General features: G+C 40.3%; 2 protein-coding genes across 3 annotated transcripts in view; both read right to left on the bottom strand.

The window, feature by feature from the left end:
- Nucleotides 1-16,959, bottom strand: part of LOC137419043 (uncharacterized) — a 44,712-nt gene extending 27,753 nt beyond the window's left edge. For both annotated transcript variants that reach the window (XR_013621920.1, XM_078770546.1), the window contains exon 1: nt 16,715-16,959. Coding sequence is in view for 1 of the 2 variants with exons in the window: in XM_078770546.1 (XP_078626672.1) it covers nt 16,715-16,748 (34 nt within the window). In the remaining variant the exon portion in view is untranslated. The remainder of the gene's footprint in view (nt 1-16,714) is intronic.
- LOC144889611 (uncharacterized) lies at nt 14,201-16,518 on the bottom strand. Its single transcript, XM_078770548.1, has one exon. It carries the CDS (start codon nt 16,374-16,376, stop codon nt 14,742-14,744), a length of 1,635 nt encoding a protein of 544 aa, XP_078626674.1. The 5' UTR covers nt 16,377-16,518; the 3' UTR covers nt 14,201-14,741.
- Nucleotides 16,960-24,281: the final 7,322 nt, after the last annotated feature.

Raw genomic sequence — 24,281 nt, 5'->3', positions numbered from 1 at the left:
GTTGAATTCTTTATTGGTATTAATACAAGTTGTTATTTCTTCTTCACTAATACTTGTATCTCTGCTTTTCATACATTTGCGTTGAGTCTCCTCATCGATATCAAAACCGAATGATAAAATCTTAACTCCGTCACCATGCAAATGTTTAATAATTTGTCTCATTCCTTCAGAATTAGTTTCTAAAATCCCAAGACTGTTAGATTTTACTTTATTTAACTCACTCTTACAATGTGCATATTTTGTAGAACCAAGAGAGACCACCTCAAATATTTGACCTTCGTTCCTCAATCGCATATGTTCCTCCATTGAAATGTAGTAATAATCTTTCCCTTCTACTTCTCCTGGTCGCATTGCTCTGGTTGTCGTACCTACAAAACGAATCATAGGGTGTTAAAAAAAAAAAACTTACAATCTTTTCATTTTTACTATTCAAGAGTTTAGATTTATGAAAGTTCTTTCCTGAAGCAGATTTACCCACAAGATTAATAATAATAGTTGTCATTTATGTGTGTAAAATATCAGTTAGTATCTCATCTTGTTTCACAACAATATATTTATATTTTCCAATCGTGTGTTTCATATAATTTTCAGATTCCTTCTTACTACATAATGTAGAACAATTATCTCTCCAAAAATTATTTGTATCCATTGAATTCAACTTAAATAAAATAAAAGTATTAGCATTGTTTCTTATTGAGCGCCGAGGGAGTTGAAAATATGACTGACTAAGATAAATACAATTACAAGAAGAATGTCTCCCTCTTGTATAGTAGCTATCCATTACTGTTTGGTTTCTCTCATTAACACAATCATCAAAGATAACGAGGTTCTTTTTTTATTTATCTCAATCTTGGGGTGAAGGTATATCATCCGTATTATCACTGAGCATACAAGTTATGGGTTTTGGTTTTGATTTTGATTTCTGTGTGTTACAAAATAATTGTATTATATCTTCAATATTATAATCATTTCGTTTGTTTTGAAGTTTAAATAAACCGATGATGTCTTCCTTTTTAAGACCCGCATTAAAACCCTGTGAGAGTACTTGATACTCGGGTTGAAAACTTGACTTCGTAAAAATTATTAAATTATCATAATCTAAAAAATTAGGACTAAGGAGCATCTTTAAAAGCAAACAGGTTTTTCCACATCTGCTTGAACAAACTATTAGACATCTCAATGAATTTGGAATATTTTTATGGTTATTAAATTTTATCTTATTTTCCCAAATGGGTAAAAAATCATTCATTTATATATTTGGAAAACAAGTCATCTAACTTTTTTTGAGCTATTTTAGAAACTCTATATTTTATCCTGAGTTCAGGTTTAATTCCAAAATAATTCATTATTTTATTTATATAGTATCTTGTCTTAACATTTCCATTAAAATTATTTTGAATAATAAATATCATTAAACCCTTATACATTTCCTCAATACAAAGAGTCTCTTCCCTTGAAGGAAATGGTGTATTATCATCACAATACTTAACATTCATCTCTCTTATTAATCTTGTAAAGTAATTCATTTTTGGTTATAATTTAAAAGAGTTATATATTTTTTTATTTTTTTTATTATCATTAATGAAAATTAAATCACAGAAAATACATTGTTTATATGAACCTTCATTATTAAGCCCTATTCTATCACAATGGTGACAGATTTCTAAATTATCATATGGAGAGTCTGGAAATTCGAAATCTCCTTCTGCCATATTTAAACAGTAAATTTTTACTTAAACTAAACGCAAGTTTTTTTTAGCTAATAAATACAATGTTTCAAAGCACAAAAGACAAATTTCAATCAATCTCTACTTCGGTGGAAGATATAGAAAAATATGTCAAAGATGTTAAATTGAACAAAGATAAATATGGAAATTTTTGGGTAAAACCAGTTATGGAAAATAACATGAGCCCCTCTATTTCATTTAAAGGAAGAGCTCTAACTATACCTGGAAAGACATCCATTAAAGTAAATCTAACAAAAGTTTCTCCTCTACTCCTGGCAATTTATTCAAAGCTTGAAAAAGTGATCGATCGCGATACTTTGAAAAAGAATGATAAGACCATCAACAATACTCGTGGAGAAATTTGTATTTACTTTAATAATCCAAATGGTGTAGATCTAAGTAAAATGAATGATGTTAATATTTCTGGTGAAATGTCATTTCGTTCTATGATAGTCAGAGATTATTTAAAGATAACTTTTGATATTAAAAATGTGGAGATTGAATCCATTAATGAAAGAAAGTATATAGATATTGATGGGAATATTTTTCCTGCTAATTAAATGAGTGATAGTTCCTGCTCAGAAGTTTCCTCATATACTGAGAGTCTCTGTGATACAGAGAGTCTCTGCTCCTGTGATACGGAGAGTCTTCAAAACTAAACTTCAGTAGATAGTTTTGATTCAGAGTCTTTGCTCTTGTGATAGTTGTGACAGTAGTTTTATTGATGACTCAGATGTCTCTGATTGTGAGATTGATTCTGAATATGACCCCAGTTCTGATATCGATTGGGAGATGTAAAGGTGTTTTACAGACTTGGCATTTAATATGGAATTTTTTTTTTCTTGACTTGGGTTTACTTTCTTACTCAGTATATCACTCTGGTGAGTTTCTTTTACACTTTGGTGATTTATTTGTTAAAAGAACCATGTCACTGATTGTCTGTCGCAGCAAGAAGTCAACAACATGATTATATCACAGGTGGCGTGGCAAAATGTACGGACAGGTGCATTTGATGATTGGCTTCACAGTCGGGTATACAAGGGTTGTTGCGTTCTGTATTAGTGGAAAACAACTGCTGCACGTCTCCAAAAGTTATTGCCACTTCCTCTGGAGATGGTCCGTCAACTCGACAATGCGGTTTGTCATGGAGTGGTGGCTTTACGAAATTACGGCATGAAACAGCGTGCTATTGCTCAGCAGTATGGCATCACTCAAGGTCAGGTGTCAAAGATCCTGAAACGCAATGCTCAGAGGGGTGTCCCTACTCCAATCCCGAGGCCAGGACGTCCCCGCAGAACCACAAGGAGGGATGATCGCCAGCTGCACCGGTTAGTCCGCAATGGCCGTACCAAGTCAGCTAATCGGCTTAGATCTGAGTGGCAGCAACTGACAAATGTGCCTGTATCCAGAAGGCTAGTCAACCAACGACTGGTTCAAGCAGGCTATCGTGCCAGGCGTCCCCTGAGAAAGCCACGCCTGACCAGACAACACCACCAGCGCCGATTGCAGTGGGCCAGAGAGCACCGTCAATGGCAGCCAGGACACTGGAATCACGTGATCTTCAGTGACGAGTCTAGATTTCTGGTCTATCGTCAAGATGGCCACATCCGAGTGTGCAGACAAGTGCATGAAGCCGACAACAAAGATTGTATAGTGCCAAGTGTCCAAGCTGGAGGTGGTGGGGTGACCGTTTGGGCTGCTTTTCATGCAGGGGGCAAAACTGACCTGGTTGTTCTGAATGGAAACCTGAACCAGTTCAAGTACAGGGCCATTCTGGAAGAAACATTGCTTCCATTTGCTCGTGCAGCCTTTCGAGGAAACATTGTCTTCCAAGATGACAATGCACGGCCTCATCGTGCTCGCATGATCCAACACTTTCTTGCTGACAACATGATCCAACACTTTCTTTCTTGTGGTGTAGAGCATATGGAGTGGCCTGCCATGTCCCCGGATATGAATCCATTAGAGAACTTGTGGGCAGAATTAACGCGTCAAATCGACCACTTGGACCAGCAGCCTGCCTCTGTGCGTGAATTGCAGCAGGCTATTGTCACTGCATGGCAAGCGATTCCTGTCCAAACCTTGGCAAATCTCGTGAACAGCATGCCTCAACGTGTACGTGCTCTCCTGAATGCTCGTGGGGGTTACACGAAGTACTGAACTGTAATTTTACTATCCATAATCCCAGTCGTAATTTAACTTTTGTTTAAATTTTTTTTGGCTAATGTGCAAAATAAAGAGATACTTCTGGAAAACGTACAGAAGTTTAACACAGCACTGTCTGTGAATTGAGTTCGATATCAGTTTACATCACTTTCAAGGATCAATTTATTTGTTTTGAAATGTCAAATGTTGTTTTTGTTTCTTTTAAAGATCACATTAACAAAATCTAGAATAATTTCAACATAATTCCAATGAACTTTTGGTTCTACGACATCTTGAAAAGTAAGTTCGACCCCACAAAAAAAATATTCCATATTAAATGCCAAGTCTGTAGTTTAAGTAAAGTTATATATATAAAAAGCCTGTAAAAAGGCAGTTTCTTCTCTATGTGTTTTACTTTAAGCACAGTTTCATCTTTTAAAAAGCCTCTAAAAAGGTGTTTTACTTTAAGTATAATTTTGCTCTATAAATATGACCAAAGCAACGTATTGCAACGTTTGTGAACAAGAATATAAACAATACAAAAGACATCTTAAAACTAACAAACACACATTTAATCTACTTCACCAACTAGCTCCTATTCAGAAGGAAACAAAACACTGTTCTGTCTGTAATAAAAAATATCCTCAAGAAAGGCTTCGAAATACATCTTAAAACAAATCTACATTTATCAAATTTTATCACAACTAAAAACTCTGATGGCACATTCAAAGGACATATCAAAATAAGAGTCTTTAACTTCAAACCTCCTGAAGCAGAGCCTATAGTTGATGCTATAGAAATAGTTAAACCTGCTGTTCAAACATTGATTGAAAAAACACTAAAATAAATGAAACCACTTAAATTTTATGTGGGAGTAAAATTAGAAATGACAAAGGATGAAGGAGTTATAGATACACCATACATGAGAACTGAGCCACACTTTATATCTTCATATCAAGATTTTAAAACATCAGGAGTCTATGATGAACTTATTAAACAAGAGCAAGATGTGGATAATTCAATCGTAGGAAGTGGATTCAATATAGGAAAAATTATTTACATATACATTCATATTCTTAAATCAGATCCTCTAAAAGCTTCTTCTTACATCGATTTACCCAGTGTTATCAAAAATAGAAAAGCAGTTATCAATATCAAAAATAAAGACTAAATGTTTTCTCTGGTCTATTCTAGCACACTTACATCCTCCACATTTTCATGATGAAAGAGTTTCTCATTCTAAAAAATATGAGAATACATTAAATACAAAAGATCTAAAGTTTCCGATGACTTTAAATGATATTCCTAAATTTGAAAAGTTAAATAATTTATCAGTTAATGTTTATGGTCTAACAGAAACAAACAACATTCAGGTTTTAAAGCTTTCTGACAATTGTAAACAACTTCATATTAATCTTCTATATTTTAATTCAGAGGAAAATTCACATTATACATACATCAAAGATATTGCTAAATTAATAAAACCACAAATATGTAAAAGAACAAATAAAATATATGTTTGTTTGCATTGTCTTAACTTCTTCCATACACAAGAAAGATTAGATAAACATTCAAATTATTGTGGTGAACAAAAATCAACGGTAATCAATATGCCTAAAGAAGGCTCAAATATCTCATTCAAAGATGAAAAGAAAACAATAAAACCACCATTTGTTATATATGCTGATTTTGAAAGTATTCTAGAAAAAATTGACACCGTACAACCAAATCCAAAGAAGAAAGATGGTACAGGAAAATCATACACAAATAAATATCAAAAACATACTCCTTGTGGTTTTTGTTATTTTATCAAATCATCCGTTGGTGATGAATATAACAAGTTAGAGGTGTATAGAGGCTCAAATACCCCAGAGGAGTTTGTGAAACGACTAGAAAAAGACTGTGTTCGATTAACCAAGATAATGAGAGAAACCAATAAACCAATGTCCTTGACAAGTGAAGAGAAAAGGGAATTTAGAAAAAACAATGTTTGTCATATTTGTGAGGAAAAAATTGGTGAAGGTCTAAAGGTTAGAGATCATTGTCATCTCACTGGGAAATATAGAGGTCTGGCTCATCAAAGTTGTAATATTAATTATAAACTCCCCTCTTTCATTCCTGTCTTTCTTCATAACAACGCTCATTATGATACGCATCTATTTATTAATGAACTTTCAAAGACATCTGGACACATTTCAGCAATTCCTAACACGGATCAGAAATACATTTCATTCACAAAAACAATTCACACATCTCCTATTACTCATATCAGATTTCTTGATACATTTAAATTCATGGCAAGTCCATTGAAAAAATTGGTTAATAATCTTAAAGAGTTTCCATGTCTTTCCGAATATTTTTCTGATAAAGATTTACTAACACAAAAGGGAATTTACCCCTATGATTATATGGATTCATTTGAGAGATTTAATGAAACACAACTTCCTTCAAAAGAAAATTTTTACAACAAATTAAACAATAAACATATATCTGACAAAAATTATTTACATGCTCAAAATGTTTGGAAAAAATACAACATCAAGAATCTTGGTGAGTATCATGATTTGTATCTCAAAACTGATGTGCTTTTATTGGCTGATGTATTTGAGACCTTTAGATCTGTTTGTCGCACTGGATATGGATTGGATCCTGCTCACTACTACACAGCACCTGGATTGGCTTGGAGTGCAATGTTGAAAATGTCCAAACAAGATTTGGATTTGATAACCGATGTTGATATGCTCTTGATGATTGAAAAGGCAAAAAGAGGTGGAATTTCACAAGTCTGCTCGAGTAGATACGCAAAAGCAAATAACAAATATCTTCCAAATTATGATTCAACGAAAGAGAGTTCTTACTTGATGTACTATGACGCAAACAACTTGTATGGCTGGGCAATGTCTCAAGCTCTTCCTTATGGTAAACTTAAATGGGTAAAGGAAAAGGACCATCATAAAAAGGTTTTACAAGATGTATGTATCTCTACACAAAAAGAATTGGATGATTCAAAGGTTGGTTATTATTTTGAGGTCGATTTAAAATATCCTGAAGAACTTCATATCAAACAAAGATCTACCATTTGCTTCTGAGAAAGAAAGTCCAAAGAAAGAATGGTTGAGTGATTATCAACGATTGTTTGATATAAAAGGTGAATCAACAGAAAAATTACTTACTACAATATACAACAAGAAAAATTATGTTGTACACCAAAGAAATTTGCGACAATGTCTTTCAAAGGGTCTCCATGTTGAAAAGATACATAGGATTCTCAAGTTTAATCAGAGTCATTGGTTGAAAGAGTACATTGATTTTAACACACAATGCAGGATTGGATCAAAGAATGATTTTGAGATAGACTTTTAAAAGTTGATGATTAACTCTGTATTTGGAAAAACGATGGAGAACATGACGAAAAGACAAAATATCAGACACAACATCTTGGGGACAAGCATCAAAATTGATGAATAGACCGAGTTTTTAAAGAGCTGAGGTCTTAACTGAGAACTTTTGTGCGATCCATTTGGTCAAAGAGTATTGAAATGGCCAAACCTATACTTTTTTTTTTTTTTTTTTTTTTTGTATACAAGATCGAGGCTCGTGAAAGAGCGAACATTAATCACACAGAAAGACAAACCGACACATAAAACATATAACATCGGGAGCGGTAGACAAGATGGGGAGAGAGGGGGAAGGACAAACACACTGGTTTCTTTAAAATGAGCCATAGGTATCGTGGCTTTCCTTCCAGAACACCTAAATTCCAAGTGTAGGTAGTGTGTTCCAGTTTAACATGTTGACATATACTTTTAAGGTATGACACATTCAGCGGTTTCTTTGAGTTAAGTCTTCTATCTTTCTTTCTCTCTCGCTCTCATCTCTTTCGTTTTAAGATTAGGAGTACATTCACTAATATACCAACCCATTTTATTACTAAAAAAATTATCATTACCACCAAAAGCATTAGCATCCCCAAATAGTAATCTATTTACATTTTCATTCCTTTGAAGTTGAAATCGAATTTTAAGTCCATACAAAACTTTATCACAATCACAAAATCCAAATATACCCTTAAGGGGAACTGCTACGGTAAAACTTTTCTCTGCTTTTGTATCGTCGTTATACATTGTCTTTCTTTGATTATAACCAGGGTCTGTGTTTGTTCCCATTGACATATCAGATATAAAACCTTCAACAGCCCAGTAGTAGGAGAATGGGGGTTCTGGCTCACATAAAATTTGACATTGAAGTCAATGGGAAAAAAGAAGGAAATGAATTGACTCCTACCCCCTCTCTTGAAAAATTACACCCATTTCTACCTCTTCTTAAATTAACTCCCCCATTTTTTATTATGCTCATACAGAGACCCAACGAATATCTGATCATGTTTTATCTCCCTGATAAGATCCGTCCTTTTATCAGAGAAATCACCATCTAAAATATTGATAAATATGACATTAGAATTTAACTCTCGGTTTAGGTATCGCTGTTGAGCCAATATGAAATGATAAACTTATCTTAATGACCTCATCTGACCCCCTTCCGAACCACATATCATTTTGAGATTATAGAAAATTATTTTCCTATTTAGGACTCCAGTCCGCATACCTTGTCTTTATTTCTTGACAACCATCAAAGTTCTCAGTCCATTCAAGGATATTGCCTCCGAGAGCCTCTAACTTACCCATATTTAAATTTATTCGTTTATTTGTTTCATCTGCTCTTGCCCCTGTTATTTTTTTCAATGAGACTTATTTGATATTTTTCACATTCATGATGTTTTCCATTTAAATGCCAAGGTTGTTGTTTTCTCCAATCTTTGGTTTGGTTATTGCTTGGTTCTATCATATATATATATATTAGTAAAAAAGGCGGCGGCAACCCGTTAAAATTCCTTTCCCCTCACCCCCCTTTTTATCTCATCACTTGTACTTATCACTTATGTTTATCTTAATATAGTTTAACACTTATACTTATCACTTATATTTATATTAACACTGAACCCGTTAAAATTCCTTACCCCTCACCCCCCTTTTTTATCTTATCACTTGTACTTATCACTTATGTTTATCTTAATATAGTTTAACACTTATACTTATCACTTATATTTATTTTAACACTTATAACCATAAGGGAGACTATCAATTCCATTTTCTAAAATAAACCTCTTATCATCAAAAGCTCCAAGAGCTTTCTTATGTACTTCTTCTGAATATAATTGATGTTTATAACTTTATATCGCATTCCTTTTTCTGAACAATGCACCAAACTTTGCCAAACTACATCAAATTCATACAAGGGATCTGATCATCACTCTGTTGCTGACAGGCACACATTGATGTGCATCTCAACTCTAAATAGCGACATTTGCAGTGTCGAGTTGGCATGCAGCACTCACATTGCTTCTGGCATGCACAACAAATCATCTCGAGGCAACTTTCTGGGATTGGACTCGGTGACATCAGAATAGGCTCTCCTCCTGAATCACCACGTTTCCATCCCATTTCCACAGGTGCAGGAAGATCAGGGTTTTTTTTGGGTATTTTTTTGTATACAAGATCGAGGCTCGTGAAAGAGCAAACATTCATCACACAAAAAGTCAAACTGACACAAAAAACACAAATTAAGGGGAGCGGTAAACAAGATGGGGAGAGAGGGGGAAGGACACAAACACAACGTTTGAGAGGAAGGAGATCGAGAGAACTGTGGGAGGGAGAGGGCTTGGGGTGAAGGTGGGAGGGATAAAATATATCGACACTGCAAGGACTTCCAGGAAGGAAGTTGGAATTTCAAAAAAGTGTATCTGGGGGTGGAAATTAGCGGGCGTAGAAAAGATCAAGGTTTTGGATGGGGGAAGATAAGAGATTGTGGTGAACAGCTGTTTTTAAGACCTGGAGGGAGGAGTGGGATTGAAGGGAGTGGTGGAGTTTGTTCCAGAGGTGGGAGAAAAGGGGAATGAAAGAGTGAAGGTGAGCAGAGAGCCTAGATTTTGGCAGTTTAACTATAAGAGGGTTGCTGGCAGATCTTGTGTGACCTGTAGGAATATTTGGGGGACAGAGCACAGAGAGAGCTGGGGGACCAAGGCCGGAGAGGAGTCGGTAGAAGACAGGAGGGCGACCAACCTGCCTGTCGTGAGTGAGTGAAAGGTCCTCGGAGTTAGCTTCATCGCAGGAGATTCCAATGATTCTGAAAGCTTTTGTTTCAACAGCGTGAAGCCGTATGGCAAAATGAGCATTTCTCCATACCATGGCTTGATAGTATACTCACATCAAATGGAAATTAAGAGCATCACTTGTCGGTGACAATGCTTCTGGTTTACCTGTCTTGGAGAACAACATATGTCTTGCTGAATCAACAGAGGTTGTTCTGTGCACATTATATATTCTGCAGACGAACGTTTCTGCAGATTTGATTGTCTCCTCTGTGAGTTCACCAATGAATGAATGAATGAATGATCGTTTTAAGGCCATTTTTCCCCGCCAGAGTGGGGGTTAGCCTTGCGGGCCCCATGACAATCATGGTTCCCTGTTTGAGGCAATGTTTTTATGGCCGGATGCCCTTCCTGACGCCAACCCTTGGACGCCTCTTACGATGCGCAGGAATAAGGTGGACCTATTCTAAACCAGGGTACACACCAGGATCATTCATCCCAGCAAGCTGGTACTCAATTTGCCGACCTCAGAAGGATGACAGGCTGAGTCAACCCCCCTGGCGTAAATTCAGCGATCGACTGGGATTCGAACCCAGGATCCTAGGATCCCAAGCCAGTACCCTAACCGCTAAGCCAACACCAGGTTAATATGTGAGTTCACCAATGCCCAAGTGATTCAGAAATTTATGGTGCACTTTGAAGACTTTCCATGATGTTTGTTTGGTGTGATTTGCAAAAAAGGAGGTGGTGTGACACCCAGTTAATGCGTGAAATGGTAGCAGTGCTGTGGACAAAGTTCTCGGTAGATTGTTTAGATTAGATTACCACATAGAGCTGCATGTATATACATGAGAAAAAATGCTTTACCCAAGAATGTGTCCAAAAATGGCAATTTGGCGGCTATTTTGTGTATGCTAATGAGAAGGTCAAAAACTCTAAATTCGGCTTGGGAAGCACGTTAATCGAATTCACCATACCCTTATTATGTTAAAAAGTGAGGTTTCCAACTTTTACCCAAAAGTGCACCGAACATTCACATTTCTCAGAAATCCATCTAGTCTATTAGTAACTAGAACGCCACTCAGTAGAGCGCATACTCGCGCCGTGGGTGGCCGCTGCTGAGCCCCATCTTCCAATGGTAAAAAAATTCCTTCAAAAAATTCCTGGATCCGGAATAATATCCTGAGCTTCACCAAAAACTAATCAATTCTTCCTTATCCCAAGGGCAATCAGCCCACCAACTTTCATCCAAATCCATTCAGAACTTTTCCAGATATCTTGTTCAGAAACACACACGGATGGACACGATCGAATGCATTAGTCCCTAGCGGGAGTAATGATCGAGCTGCCTGCTGCGAAGGTCTCTTATCTTGTATAATGAGGTTTAATAATCATGCACTTAGTAACATGGAGATCGCCCATTGGCCCAAGGGATGGAGGGGTGCAACTGTTGGACGTTTGTTATGTAATTACGTCGATCAAATATACAGATATCTCATGGTGTACAATGAACAATGTTCAATGAATGAACAATGAACGGAGCAAAGTACAGAGATATCCTTAATGAAAACCTGAAACAGAGCACTCAGCACCTCAGACTATGCCATGTCAAAGGAGACGAGATCAACGAAGACTTTCTGTTCTGCAAGCCTATTACAACAACGATGAAAGCAGCTGACGTGAAGAAGCTCATGGACGACTTCTTCAGAAGCAATGGCCTCTCGTGGGACATGGTGTCTGCAGTTTGCTCTGACGGAGCTGCAGCCATGCTGGGATGCAAATTCGGTTTTGGAGCACTGGTGTAGGCCGATGCACCACAAATCATCGTCACGCACTGCGTCCTGAACAGACACGCACTGGCAGCAAAAACCCTGCCTCGAAAACTGGCCAATGTTCTGAAAATCGTCGTTGAAACTGTGAATTAAGTGCGAAGCCATGTTCTGAATCATCGCATCTTCAAAGAGCTGTGCAATGAAATCGACTCTGAATTCGAAGTCCTTCTCTACCACTCTAACGTTCGACGGTTATCACGATGGAAGGTAGTCAGCCCTGTTTTTGCCTTGCGTGTAGAATTAGCCCTGTTTTTGCGAGAACACCAGCATTGCCATGCAACGCACTTCCAAGAGTCAGAGTTCACCCTCACCTTGGCGTACTTGGCTGACATCTTCGACGCACTCAATCATCTCAATTGCCAGATGCAGGGCGGTGGAGTGAATGTCATCGAATCTGAAGAAAAGCTGAGCGCTTTCCGAAAGAAGTTACCGTTGTGGAGGCGGCAAACAGAGAACGACAACTTCGCGAAAGTTTCGGTACTGGACGAGTGCGTGAACGGGATCGAAGATGAGTCTGAAGTTGGAGGCACTGCTGTACCGGGGGAGCTGAAGCAAGCGATTGCCACGCACTTGGATGAGCTGGGAAAGTCATTCGACGTCTACTTCCCCGACCATGAGCAATACCCAGCATGGGTGCAGCAGCCGTTTACTTTTGACGTGGCAATGGCAGTTGTCAATGACCAATACCTCGACGACCTCATCGAACTACAGCAGAGCCAGACTCAACAACAACTCTTCGGCACAACAACGCTCTCAATGTTTTGGTGCCACCAAATGGAAGAGTATCCTCACATCGCTAAAATTGCCCTTGAGATCCTCACTCCGTTCGTTACAACATATCGCTGCGAGCATGCGTTTTCGAAATTGGTGGACATTAAAACAAAGATAAGGAGCAGGCTTGCATGCGAAAATGATTTGAGGGTGGCCCTTGCCAAAACAAAACCACGCATTTTCCAGATCACCTCCCGAAAAGAAGAACAGAAAACGCATTAAGATGTAATTGTTCTTTATTTTTTTTTTGGCAAATTTGAGGGTTTCCGCAAGTGTTCGGTGGGTTTCGTTAGGGTTCGGCGCCTTTAAAAAGGTGAAGAACCACTGTCCTAGAACCTAACGGATGTCGTCACAAGGCGAGGAGAAACACGAACTACACGAACATCGCCATTGTCCAAACTGTTTGTTCACGCATGCGCAGGCGCAACATAGCAATACATCACAAAGCTCGTTTTTCGCTCACCTACACTTTAGTCCGGTCGGTAAATGTATCGATCGAGCAGTGTCCATAGGTAAGTGAGGGAGTGGCAGAGAGTGTGTATGTATGTGTGTGTGTAAGTCAGTCAGAGTTGTGTGAGTCAGTCAGTGAGTTGTGTGTGTCATTCAGTGAGTTGTGTGTGTCAGTCAGTGAGTTGTGTGTGTCAGTCAGTGAGTTGTGTGTGTCAGTCAGTAAGTTGTGTGTGTGTGTCAGTCAGTGAGTTGTGTGTGTCATTCAGTGAGTTGTGTGTGTCAGTCAGTGAGTTGTGTGAGTCAGTCAGTGAGTTGTGTGAGTCAGTCTGAGTTGTGTGGGTCAGTCAGTGAGTTGTGTGTCAGTTAGGGAGTTGTGTGAGTCAGTCAGCGAGTCAGTCATTGAGTGAGTCATTGAGTCAATCAGTAAGTCAGTGAGTGATTGAGTGATTGTGTGTCAGTGAATGTGTGTGTGTATGTGACTGAGTAAGTCAGTCAGTCAATGAGTCAGTCAGGGAGTGATGTGATGATGGATTCGATGACCTTGCTGATGATTGGGGTCAGTCAGGGAGTGATGTGATGATGGTTTCTATGACCCTGCTGATTATTAGGGGAAGTCAGCGAGTGATATGATGGATTCCATGACCTTGCTGATGATTGGGAGCAGGCTGATTGGTCTGTCGTTGCAGGGATCTGGTTTTGGATTTTTTTTTTTGAATAATTCTTCCCTCTTGGTCTGGCCAGTGGCCACATCGACTTCGACTTGAATCTCAACTTTGGGGTTTGTTGGAGAGGGGGGGTGGGGGAGAGGTTCTTTCCCCTCTTCCTTTCTTTAGAAGTCTGTGTTCAAAGGTATTCCCTCCATTAACAATGCATTACCATTGATGTTGAGACAAATGTGGTGGCAACAATCTGTGTGGCCTTTCTTCCACGTTAGGACCTGTATAACCGAGGTGCTTGGCAGCAATCAGTGATGTCATGAAGTGCAGTCATGCCATGATGGTAAATGTTGTGCAAGGTTTTCAACTGGTTAGATCAGGATTACTTCTGGGGATATGCGCACTCAAAACTCTTCATTGACTGATAATTGACCATAATGTTCCATTACATATTCACAAAAACACAGACGGTGCATTTGTGCTTTGAGGACCTCTCTTTATTGTGAAACTCTTCACAAATTCAAGTTTCATGAAAAACATAGGCAGGAGTCTTCTTCTGATAAACGATTTTACAACAAGGGTGTTCTGCTAACACACGTGGCAATGAAACATGTACTTCAGCTAGGATTGAGTAAAAATTGATGTTCAAACTGCCATGGCAAGATCCCATCAGAGCATAACCAAAAAGGGACAAAAAAAAACAACTAAATCAATGAGAAAACAAAATTCCTAAACATTGGTCACAATCAAAAAAGGACCAAAAAAAAAGAAAAAAAAAAGGAAGTTCACCCAGATCCTTTTTCAGTAAAAGATCATTCATTCATGAACTGGTTTGTGAAGCTTCATTCTTATAGCTTTGTTCCAAGGGCTCGTTTTAGAATCCCCACTGAACCTCTGACAGCCTCCACTGTAGTTTGTTTGTTGTCATATTCCCTGGAATGCTTTATTAGTACTGTTAGGCTTTTCTTGATCATCCAGATTCCCTGTTGCTCCAAATATCACTGGTACATATTCAGGTTTCTTCAATTCCGAAATCTTCTTCACCTAATTTTTCATATCCTGCTATTTCAGATTTCAGCTCTCCTGTATGGATCTTCATATGTGATTTCAAGCTGACGTTATAGGAGAAACCTTTGTCGCATATCGAGCATTTATGTGGACGTTCTCCTGTATGGATCCTCATATGTGATTTCAAATTGCCTCTTTGAAAGAAACCTTTATCACATATCAAGCATTTGACAGGATGCTCTCCTGTATGGATCGTCATATGTGATTTCAAGCTGACGTTATAGGAGAAACCTTTGTCGCATATCGAGCATTTATGTGGACGTTCTCCTGTATGGATCCTCATATGTGATTTCAATTCGCCACTTTGAGAGAAACCTTTATCACATATCGAGCATTTGTGAGGTCGCTCTCCTGTATGGATCCTCATATGTGATTTCAATTCGCCACTTTGAGAGAAACCTTTATCACATATCGAGCATTTATATGGACGTTCTCCTGTATGGATCCGCATATGTGATTTCAAATTGCCTTTTTGAAAGAAACCTTTATCACACATCGAGCATTTGTGAGGTCGCTCTCCTGTATGGATCCGCATATGTGATCTCAAATGGCCTTTTTGAAAGAAACCTTTATCGCATATCGAGCATTTGAGAGGATTCTCTCCTGTATGGATCGTCATATGTGATTTCAAGCTGACGTTATAGGAGAAACCTTTGTCGCATATCGAGCATTTATATGGACGTTCTCCTGTATGGACCCTCATATGTGATTTCAAATAGCCTTTTTGAGAGAAACCTTTATCACATATCGAGCATTTGTGAGGTTGATCTCCTGTGTGGATCCTCACATGTAATTTCAAATTCCATTTTTGAAAGAAACCTTTATCGCATATCGAGCATTTGAGAGGATGCTCTCCTGTATGGATCGTCATATGTGATTTCAAGCTGACGTTATGAGAGAAACCTTTGTCGCATATCGAGCATTTATATGGACGTTCTCCTGTATGGACCCTCATATGTGATTTCAAATAGCCTTTTTGAGAGAAACCTTTATCACATATCGAGCATTTGTGAGGTTGATCTCCTGTGTGGATCCTCACATGTAATTTCAAATTGCCTTTGCGAGTGAAACCTTTATCGCATATCGAGCATTTGAGAGGATGCTCTCCTGTATGGATCGTCATATGTGATTTCAAGCTGATGTTCTGAGAGAAACCTTTGTCGCATATCGAGCATTTGTGTGGTCGCTCTCCTGTATGGATCCTCACATGTAATTTCAAACTGTTGCTATGAGAGAAACCTTTGTCACATATCGGGCATTTGTGAAGTCGCTCTCCTGTGTGGATACTCATATGTTTATTCAAATTGCCTTTTTGAGAGAAACCTTTATCACATATCGAGCATTTGTGAGGGCGCTCTCCTGTGTGGATCCTCATATGTTTATTCAAATTGCCTTTTTGAGAGAAACCTTTATCACATATTGAGCATTTGTGAGGAGGCTCTCTTGTATGGATCTTCATATGTTTATTCAAATTGATTTTTGTGAAGAAACCTTTATCACAGACAGAGCAATTGCGAGGGTGTTTTCCAGTATGGATCCTCATGTGTATTTTGATGATACTCTTTGAAGCAAAATCCATTCTGCATACATTACACTTATAACGTATTCGCCTTTTTTGCACCTTTTTGTGTTTGTTTAATTTAATATTAATATTGGTGTTGCGAGGCCCAGACTTGTATTTTACAGGAAGTGAGTCTTGATTTCGTGATTGTTTCTTCAAAAAAGGCTTCTTTTCTGTCAAGCTGTGGACCTCATTTGTCCCATTTCACTTCTGGATTGTTCTACAGAAACAAAGAACACATTTTATTTTTTGTCAAAATCAAAATGCAAAATATTTAACACTTTTCAGAAAATTTTAGATTTTCTCAACACAAAAGATTTGTTAATTTTTGTGAATTTTTTTACGTTTCCACTCACCAGTTGCAAAAGAGGAGGCACTTCTGTTTGTCATGTGAATATCATCTGAACCTTCCTTTGCTGAAGCACATTTTGAATCTTCTGTGACAGATGAATCGTTGTTGTGTTGTCTGCCTTCCGTATTTACAGGATGGACATCACCTGTGTACAAATCAGCATCAGTCTTTTGCAGGTAAATGAGATTGAGAACTATCTTTAGAGTTCATCGATCATGTTACGCCATGGAATGTGCACTTCAATTTAAATATAACAACGAAGTTAAACATTGTTAAAAACAAAAATTCCGGATGTGAAGCACCATTGAAACAGTCCGCTACATGACCCTGATACAGTGTATCAGTGATACACCACCCTATTTAACATGTCGAAGTACTGCTAAACTGGAGGATAGTGGAAGTAAAAATAAGGCGATTTGTGTTCAACAGTGTTTGTGTTTAATTCAATTTAAATAAAATAAAGATTGTAAAATTAATCAAAATAAATTTCTGGAATTTACTGGCGGTAAAAGTTTCTCAAAATATCCTTTCACACAGCTCGGAACAAGTGTGTATCGACCCTCAGCAGAGCCAGGAAATAATATCTCTCCACTCGCAAGACTGAACTCTCAAACTTGTCTCCCTCCTCCAAGTCCTGGTGGTATCTGGACAAATACGTTTCTCGTGTTAGTTCCCCTCCAATTCCCTCCATTTCCTGAAATTACTACACACTGGACACTGCACGTAAAAAAGCTGAATGTCTCAACTCTGTGTTTGCCTTAAAATCTTGTGTCCCAAAACCATCTCTCTCTGTACCCACGTTAACCAGTCGTACCCAGCTGCTCCTGGATTGTGTGTCCTTCTTTACCGACAAGGTAGAGAAGTTTCTGTCAAACCTCGACTCTGATTCCGCAACTGGACCAGACAGCATCACCCCACAGGTCCCAAAATACTGCTCTGCCGTGCGGTCACACCCTCTCTCTGTACTATTCACCCTCTCTTTTACTCAAGGTCATCTGCCATATACTGGGAAATCAGACAACATTACCGCTTTACACAATAAATGTGCAAAAACAGATTCCTGCAACTACAGACCAATCAGCCTACTCCCAATCCATATTCGCTTCTGATATTAAATCCTTCCTCTTTTCCAATGGCTTGATCTCTGATCATCATTTTGGATTCAGACCAGACCACTCTACCATGGACATGGACATGCTGCTTCTGCTGTCTCAACAATGGATGGAGGTCCTCAATGCTAAACAGGAATTAAGAGCCGTCTTCCCTTGACATATGTCGTGCCTTCAATGCAGTCAGGCACCCCGCCCTGCTGATGAAACTCTCCTCTTATGGTATCTATGAAAATCTTCACACATGGCGTGGACTTCCTCTCCAGTCAAAGTCAACGTCTCGCTCTGAATGGAATTCTTTCATCTCCCCTTCCTGTCCAGGCTTGAATGCCTCGAGGAAGTGTGCTCGGCCTTGTGCATTTTCTTGTCTTCATTAATGATCTCTCCAACTCGCTGGAAAATCCTCTATCTTTTTGCTGATGACTCCACCCTCTGCCGCTCCATATTACAACCCTGAGATTGGCAAGCAGCAGCCTTTTCACTCTCTGCAGACTGGATAAAATCACAAACTGGTCAAACAAGTTGAACATGTCATTCAATCCTGACAAATCTCACACCCTCACTATTTCTCTTCGTAAAGATTGTTTGGAAAACCCGCTGTCACTCAAGCTTTTGGGTCTGACTATCTGCCATGATCTTTACTGGGAAAACCACATTTCCAAGCTGGCCTCCAAAGGCAGCCGCCGACTGTGCATCTTCTGTCGTGCGATGCCCTTTCTTGGCACTACTGAGCTTCTCACCACATACAAGGCGTTCATCTTCAGCTTAATGGAGTACTGCTCGCTCCTCTGGGCTGATGCTCCTGCCTCATACTTCATGCTGTAGAAAACAAAGCTTTTAGTATCATTGGTATCTCCCATGATGAAGCCGATTCTGAGGGATTTTCACTTTCGCACTGCATGCAGGTTGGTGGTCTTTCTGTCTTCTAATGGTTCCTCTCTGGCCTATCTCCCCCTACCCTGTCTGTACTCTGTCCCCCAAATATTCCTTGAGGAGGCACAAGATCTGCCAACAACCCTCTTCTGGTGAAACTTTCAAATGCAAGACTCTCTGCTCACCTTCACTTTTTAATTCCTCTTTTCTCACGCATTGGAACAAACAGTCAAACACCCACACTCTCTTCAATCCCACTCCTACCTCGAGGTCTTTAAAAGCAGTTGTTCACCACCATCCCTTGTTTTCCCCCATCCAAATCCTTGATCTTGTCTACCTCCGTTAATACACCCCAAATCCACCTTTTTCAAATTCTGACTTCTTTCCTGAAAGTCAGTCATGTCCATTTGTTTCATAGCATTTTATCCCCACTCCCCCACCCCTCCACAAATCTACCAATGTCACTGTTCTCTACTATTATTGTGCATATGTACTTTCCTCTCTCTCCCCCTCTCGTCTACCGCTCCCTTTATTATATATATTTTGTGTGTTAACTATTACACGAGCCTCAACTTTGTATTAAAAAAATAATGAAAAAAATAAAATTGAATGGCACTCAGCAGCGCATCCTTTTGACTTCAAATGTAGTTGGTGGTTGAATTCAGTTCGTTGATAGGAAAATCTTCTTCAAATTTCAAGTGAATTGGATGACAATTGAGGATTTTAGAAATTCGAATAGGTCGTGGACCTTATCGCCGATGCTGATCTGAAAAATAGTTGGCGGTTGATTTCAGTTCACCGATATGAAAATCCTATTCAAATTTCAAGTCAATCATATGAAAATTGAGGATTTTAGAAATTTGAAGAATCTGGTTGACCTTTGGCGTTTGTTGATCTTACGACGTATGTTGACATAAAAATAGTTGGAGGTTGAATTCATTCAGCAAATATGAAAATCCTCTTCAAATTTCAAGTCAATCAGATGAAAATTGAGGATTTTAGAAATTTGAATTGTTGACCTTTTGGCCGATGTTGATGTCAAACATTGTTGATGGTTAAATTCAGTTAGCTGATATGTGAATCCTATTCAAGGTTCAAGTCAATCAGATGAAAACTGAGGATTCTAGAAAATAAAAGTGGTTGACCTTTGGCCTATTTTGACCTTTTAACATCAAAAATAAAGACGATTCTGTCAGATCACCAACTCTACCGTTTGGTGGTTTCATGAAGATCGGTTTAAAACTTTGACCTGTAGACGAGTATAAGTGAGCAGACAGAAACACACAAACTGGAGTGATCAATATACCTGTCAAAAAAGGATTTTTTGCCAAGTAACAAATAGACAGACAGACAAGGGTGACATGACATGTGACATTGTGACAAGGGTGACATTCGTGACATGCGCATTGGAGAGTCTGCGCATGCGCAAGATTGGAGGTCACGCCTCTTCAAAGCTGTCCATGCGCGCACGGTTTCGAAGTTAAGTAATTTTTCACAATTGTGTTTTTGTCAAAACTGTATCTTTCTTTCGGTGCGTGTACCTATTGGCGTGTCTTTAATAGGATTCTCGGTGTTGGTTTTTCATACCTGTGTACAAAATCGTCGGTTAGTTCGTGTCGCATATTCTGAGGCCTAGTGTAGTAGGCTACCGTGTCCGATATTGGCTTGAGGCTTTGTTTTTGTCTTAGCGGTTCTTTGATTGCGCTGCAATTACTTTCGGTCTCTGTTTTTCCCGATCTTTTCACCCCCATACTTCCTTGTTTTAAAATCTCAACTCAAAAAAACAAAACAAAAAAAAAAACAATTCCTTCTCTGTTCTTATCCGTTTGTTCGTTCTTATTTGTTCGTTCATTCTTCGACCACGTTGTTAAAAAAATGTTTAAACTGTCCCCTGAAGAACTGTATTCTGTCGTATACTATAACACCTTTTTCTTCTTCTTCTATAAAAGGATGCTTTCGACTTGCTCACCAAATCTATTCATTCCAAAAAAAAATTCCATCTCTTACAGTGCCTCTTTCATACATTCCCTAAACTCTCCAGCACTCCACCCATCCTTCAGCGTCCTCAAATGTATTTTTGACTCGAAGGTCTCAAGAAACTCATTTTGCAATAAATGTTCGTTTCCCATTAATCGTACACTTATCAAAATCCAATCTCACCTCTCCCCTCCAAATTTTCCCCATCACCCCTTCCCTCCAAAACTTCCCCATCACCCCTTCCCTCCAAAACTTCCCCATCACCCCTCCCCTCCAAATCTACCCCCATGCCCCTCCCCTCCAAATCTTCCCCATCACCCACCTCTTTCAAATATTCCCCCTTGCCCCTCCCCTCCAAATCCTCCCCATCACCCATCCCTTTCAAATCTTCCCCCTTGCCCCTCCCCTCCAAGTCTTCCCCATCACCCCTTCCCTCCAAAACTTCCCCATCACCCCTCCCCTCCAAAACTTCCCCATCACCCCTCCCCTCCAAAACTTCCCCATCACTTCTCCCCTCTAAATCTACCCCCTTGCCCCTACCCTCCAAATCATCCCCATTACCCATCTCTTTCAAATCTTCCCCTTGCCCCTCCCCTCCACATCTTCCCCATCACCCATCCCTTTCAAATCTCCCCCCTTGCCCCTTCCCTCCCGTCCCTCCTAAACTCCCCCCACACCCCTCCCCTCCGAGGCTCTCCCTCGCTCCTCCCCTCCTAGACTCCCCTCTCACCCCTCCTCCTCAAAGCATCCTCCCTGCTTCTTCCCCCTTCCAACTTTCACCTTCATCTCCCCCAACCTTCTGCCTCGCTCTTCCCCCTCCTCAAATAACACCTCACTGTGCCTCACCCAATCTCCATCAAACCTTTTGTCCGCCCCATTCTTCCCTTTCTCCAAGCCATTCTGAAATCTCTGAAATCTCTGACACACCTTCAACAGCTCTCCCTACCTCTTCCTCCTCTTCCACATCTTACCCTACCCCTCCCCCCCGCCCCCCTGTTCTGTACCCGATGCTCCCCCTTCCTCTTCATTAACGGTATGGACCTCAAACATCCGGGGACTTCGCTCAAACTTGACTGATCTCTCCATACAGGTTGCTTCTGACAAACCAGATGTGATCTGCTTAACAGAAACTTTCCTCCTTCATGATGTCTCTGATGCCTTTGTATCTCTCCCAGGTTACTCCCTCCTCCGGTATGATAGACCTGAGCCTCGTCCTGGCGGTGGGGTTGCTATCTTTATTTAAAAACTCTCTTCCTCACTCGCCCTCCACTGCCCTCTCTCCACCTCACCCCCAGGAATACCTTTGGCTACGTCTTCCCCTTCGCTCCCACCTTTTGTTCATATGTGTGTTGTATTGTCCACCAAACAGCGACGACTCCATCTACATCTCGCTGTCTGATAATATGGACCAACTTCTATCTACCCATCCCAACTCTCTCTTCCTCATATGTGGTGATTTCAATTGTCACCATGCCAGTTGGCTGGGTGTGGGTACCTCTCTCACCAGCCATGGCTCTTCAGCAAAGGACTTCTGCGACTCACTGGGACTGACACAATCTGTCAATTTCCCGACCCGGATCTCAGTCAACGGAGCATCTTCTCTTCTGGATTTGGTTATGACTAACTTCCCTGAAATTGTCTGCTGCTCTTCTTCTGCTCCAATCAGCTCATCTGATCATGTGCTTGTCAAAGTGGACATCTCTCTGACCATTCTCAGAGAGCCTCTGCAGCGTCGACGAGTCTGGCATTTCACTCAGGCCAACTGGCACGGACTTCAAGCAGCCATCAACCATCTGGACTGGTCTCCCATCTCTACCGCCTCTGACATAAACTCATCCTGGGAATTCTTTCAAAGAAAATTACTCTCTCTCATGCACAGATTTATCCCATCTCGTCTTCAGTTGTCATACCCTTCGTCCTGTCCATGGTACACGGAATCTTGTGGTGAGGCTGTTGCCCTGAAACAACTTGCTTTCGTCTCCTGGAAAGCAAATCCAACGGAAGGAAATCTCATTTCCTTTCACAAAGCCCAAAACAAGTGTGTGTCCATCCACCCTCAGGAGAGCCAGGAAACAATATCTCACCGTTCTCAAGACCGAACTCTCTTATCTGTCTCCCTCTTCCAAATCCTGGTGGCGTCTGGTCAAATCTGTTTCTGGTGTTTGTTCCCTCTCCATCCCCTCCCTCACCTCAAATGGCTTAACGGCTGACTCCGCATGTGAAAAAGCTGAATGCCTCAACTCTGTGTTTGCCTCTAAATCTTGTGTCCCAAACCCATCCCTCTCTGTACCCACCGTACCCAGTCGTACCCAGCTGCTCCTGGACTCTGTGTCCTTTCCACCTGACAATGTGGAAAAGTTTCTGTCAACCCTCGACTCTGATTCTGCAACTGGTCCTGACGGCATCAGCCCACGGGTCCTAAAATCATGGGCTTCTGCTATTTCACTCCCTCTTTCTGTTCTCTTCACCCTCTCTTTTGCTCAAGGTCATCTTCCATCTGCTTGGAAATCAGCCAACATCACCGCTTTGCACAAAAAAGGTGCAAAAACAGATCCCAGCAACTACAGACCAATCAGCCTTCTCCCAATTATCAGCAAAGTCATGGAATCCATCATTGCTTCAGATATGAAATCTTTCCTCTTCTCCAATGGCTTGATCTCTGATCATCAATTTGGTTTCAGACCTGGTCACTCTACTCTGGACATGCTGCTTCTGCTTTCTCAACAATGGATGGAGGTCCTCAACGCCAAACAGGAAATTAGAGCTGTCTCCCTTGACATTTCACGTGCCTTCGATACGGTCTGGCACCCTGCTCTGCTCACCAAACTCTCCTCCTTTGGTATCCATGGAAATCTCCACGCATGGCTGGCGGACACTCCTCTCTGGTCGTAGTCAACGTGTGGCCCTGAATGGGTTTCTCTCATCTCCTCTTCCAGTTCAGGTTGGAGTTCCCCAAGGTAGTGTTCTGGGCCCTGTGCTTTTTCTGGTCTTCATCAATGATCTCTCTTACTCTCTTGAAAATCCTCTCTATCTCTTTGCTGACGACTCTACTCTCTGTCACTCCATTCCTCATCCCTCAGATCGGCAGTCTGCAGCCTCCTCACTCTCTGCAGACCTGGACAAAATCACAGACTGGGCAAACAAATGGAACATGTCTTTCAATCCTGATAAATCTCACACTCTTACGATGTCTCTCCGAAAAGACCGACTGGAAAACCCTCCCATCCACTTTCTGAATAATCCTCTCCAAGAAGTTCTGTCACTCAAGCTTTTGGGTCTCACTATTTGCTATGATCTTTCCTGGGAAAACCACATTTCAAATCTGGCCTCCAAAGCCAGTCGCCGACTGGGCATCCTCCGTCGTGCGAAGTCCTTCCTTGGCACACCTGAGCTCCTCACCACATACAAGGCTTTCATCCGCAGCTCTATGGAATATTGCTCTCCCCTCTGGTCTGGTGCTCCTGCCTCACACCTAGCCCGTCTTCACGCTGTTGAAACCAAAGCGTTCAGAATCATTGGAATCTCCCGCGATGAAGCTACCTCCAAGGGCCTTTCACTCACTCACCGCAGGCAGGTTGGTGGTCTTTCCGTCTTCTACCGACTCCTCTCTGG

The sequence above is a fragment of the Myxine glutinosa genome, chromosome 1, assembly GCF_964187855.1.
Source record: "Myxine glutinosa chromosome 1, kmMyxGlut1.1, whole genome shotgun sequence".
Taxonomy (NCBI): Eukaryota; Metazoa; Chordata; class Myxini; order Myxiniformes; family Myxinidae; genus Myxine; species Myxine glutinosa.
Note: the sequence above shows the minus strand (reverse complement) of the source record. Positions and strands in the feature narration are given on the sequence as shown.

Coding starts and splice junctions, on each gene's coding strand:
- LOC144889611 (XM_078770548.1), bottom strand. CDS start 16,376: ATGGATTTTGCTTCAAAGAGTATCATCAAAATACACATGAGGATCCAT.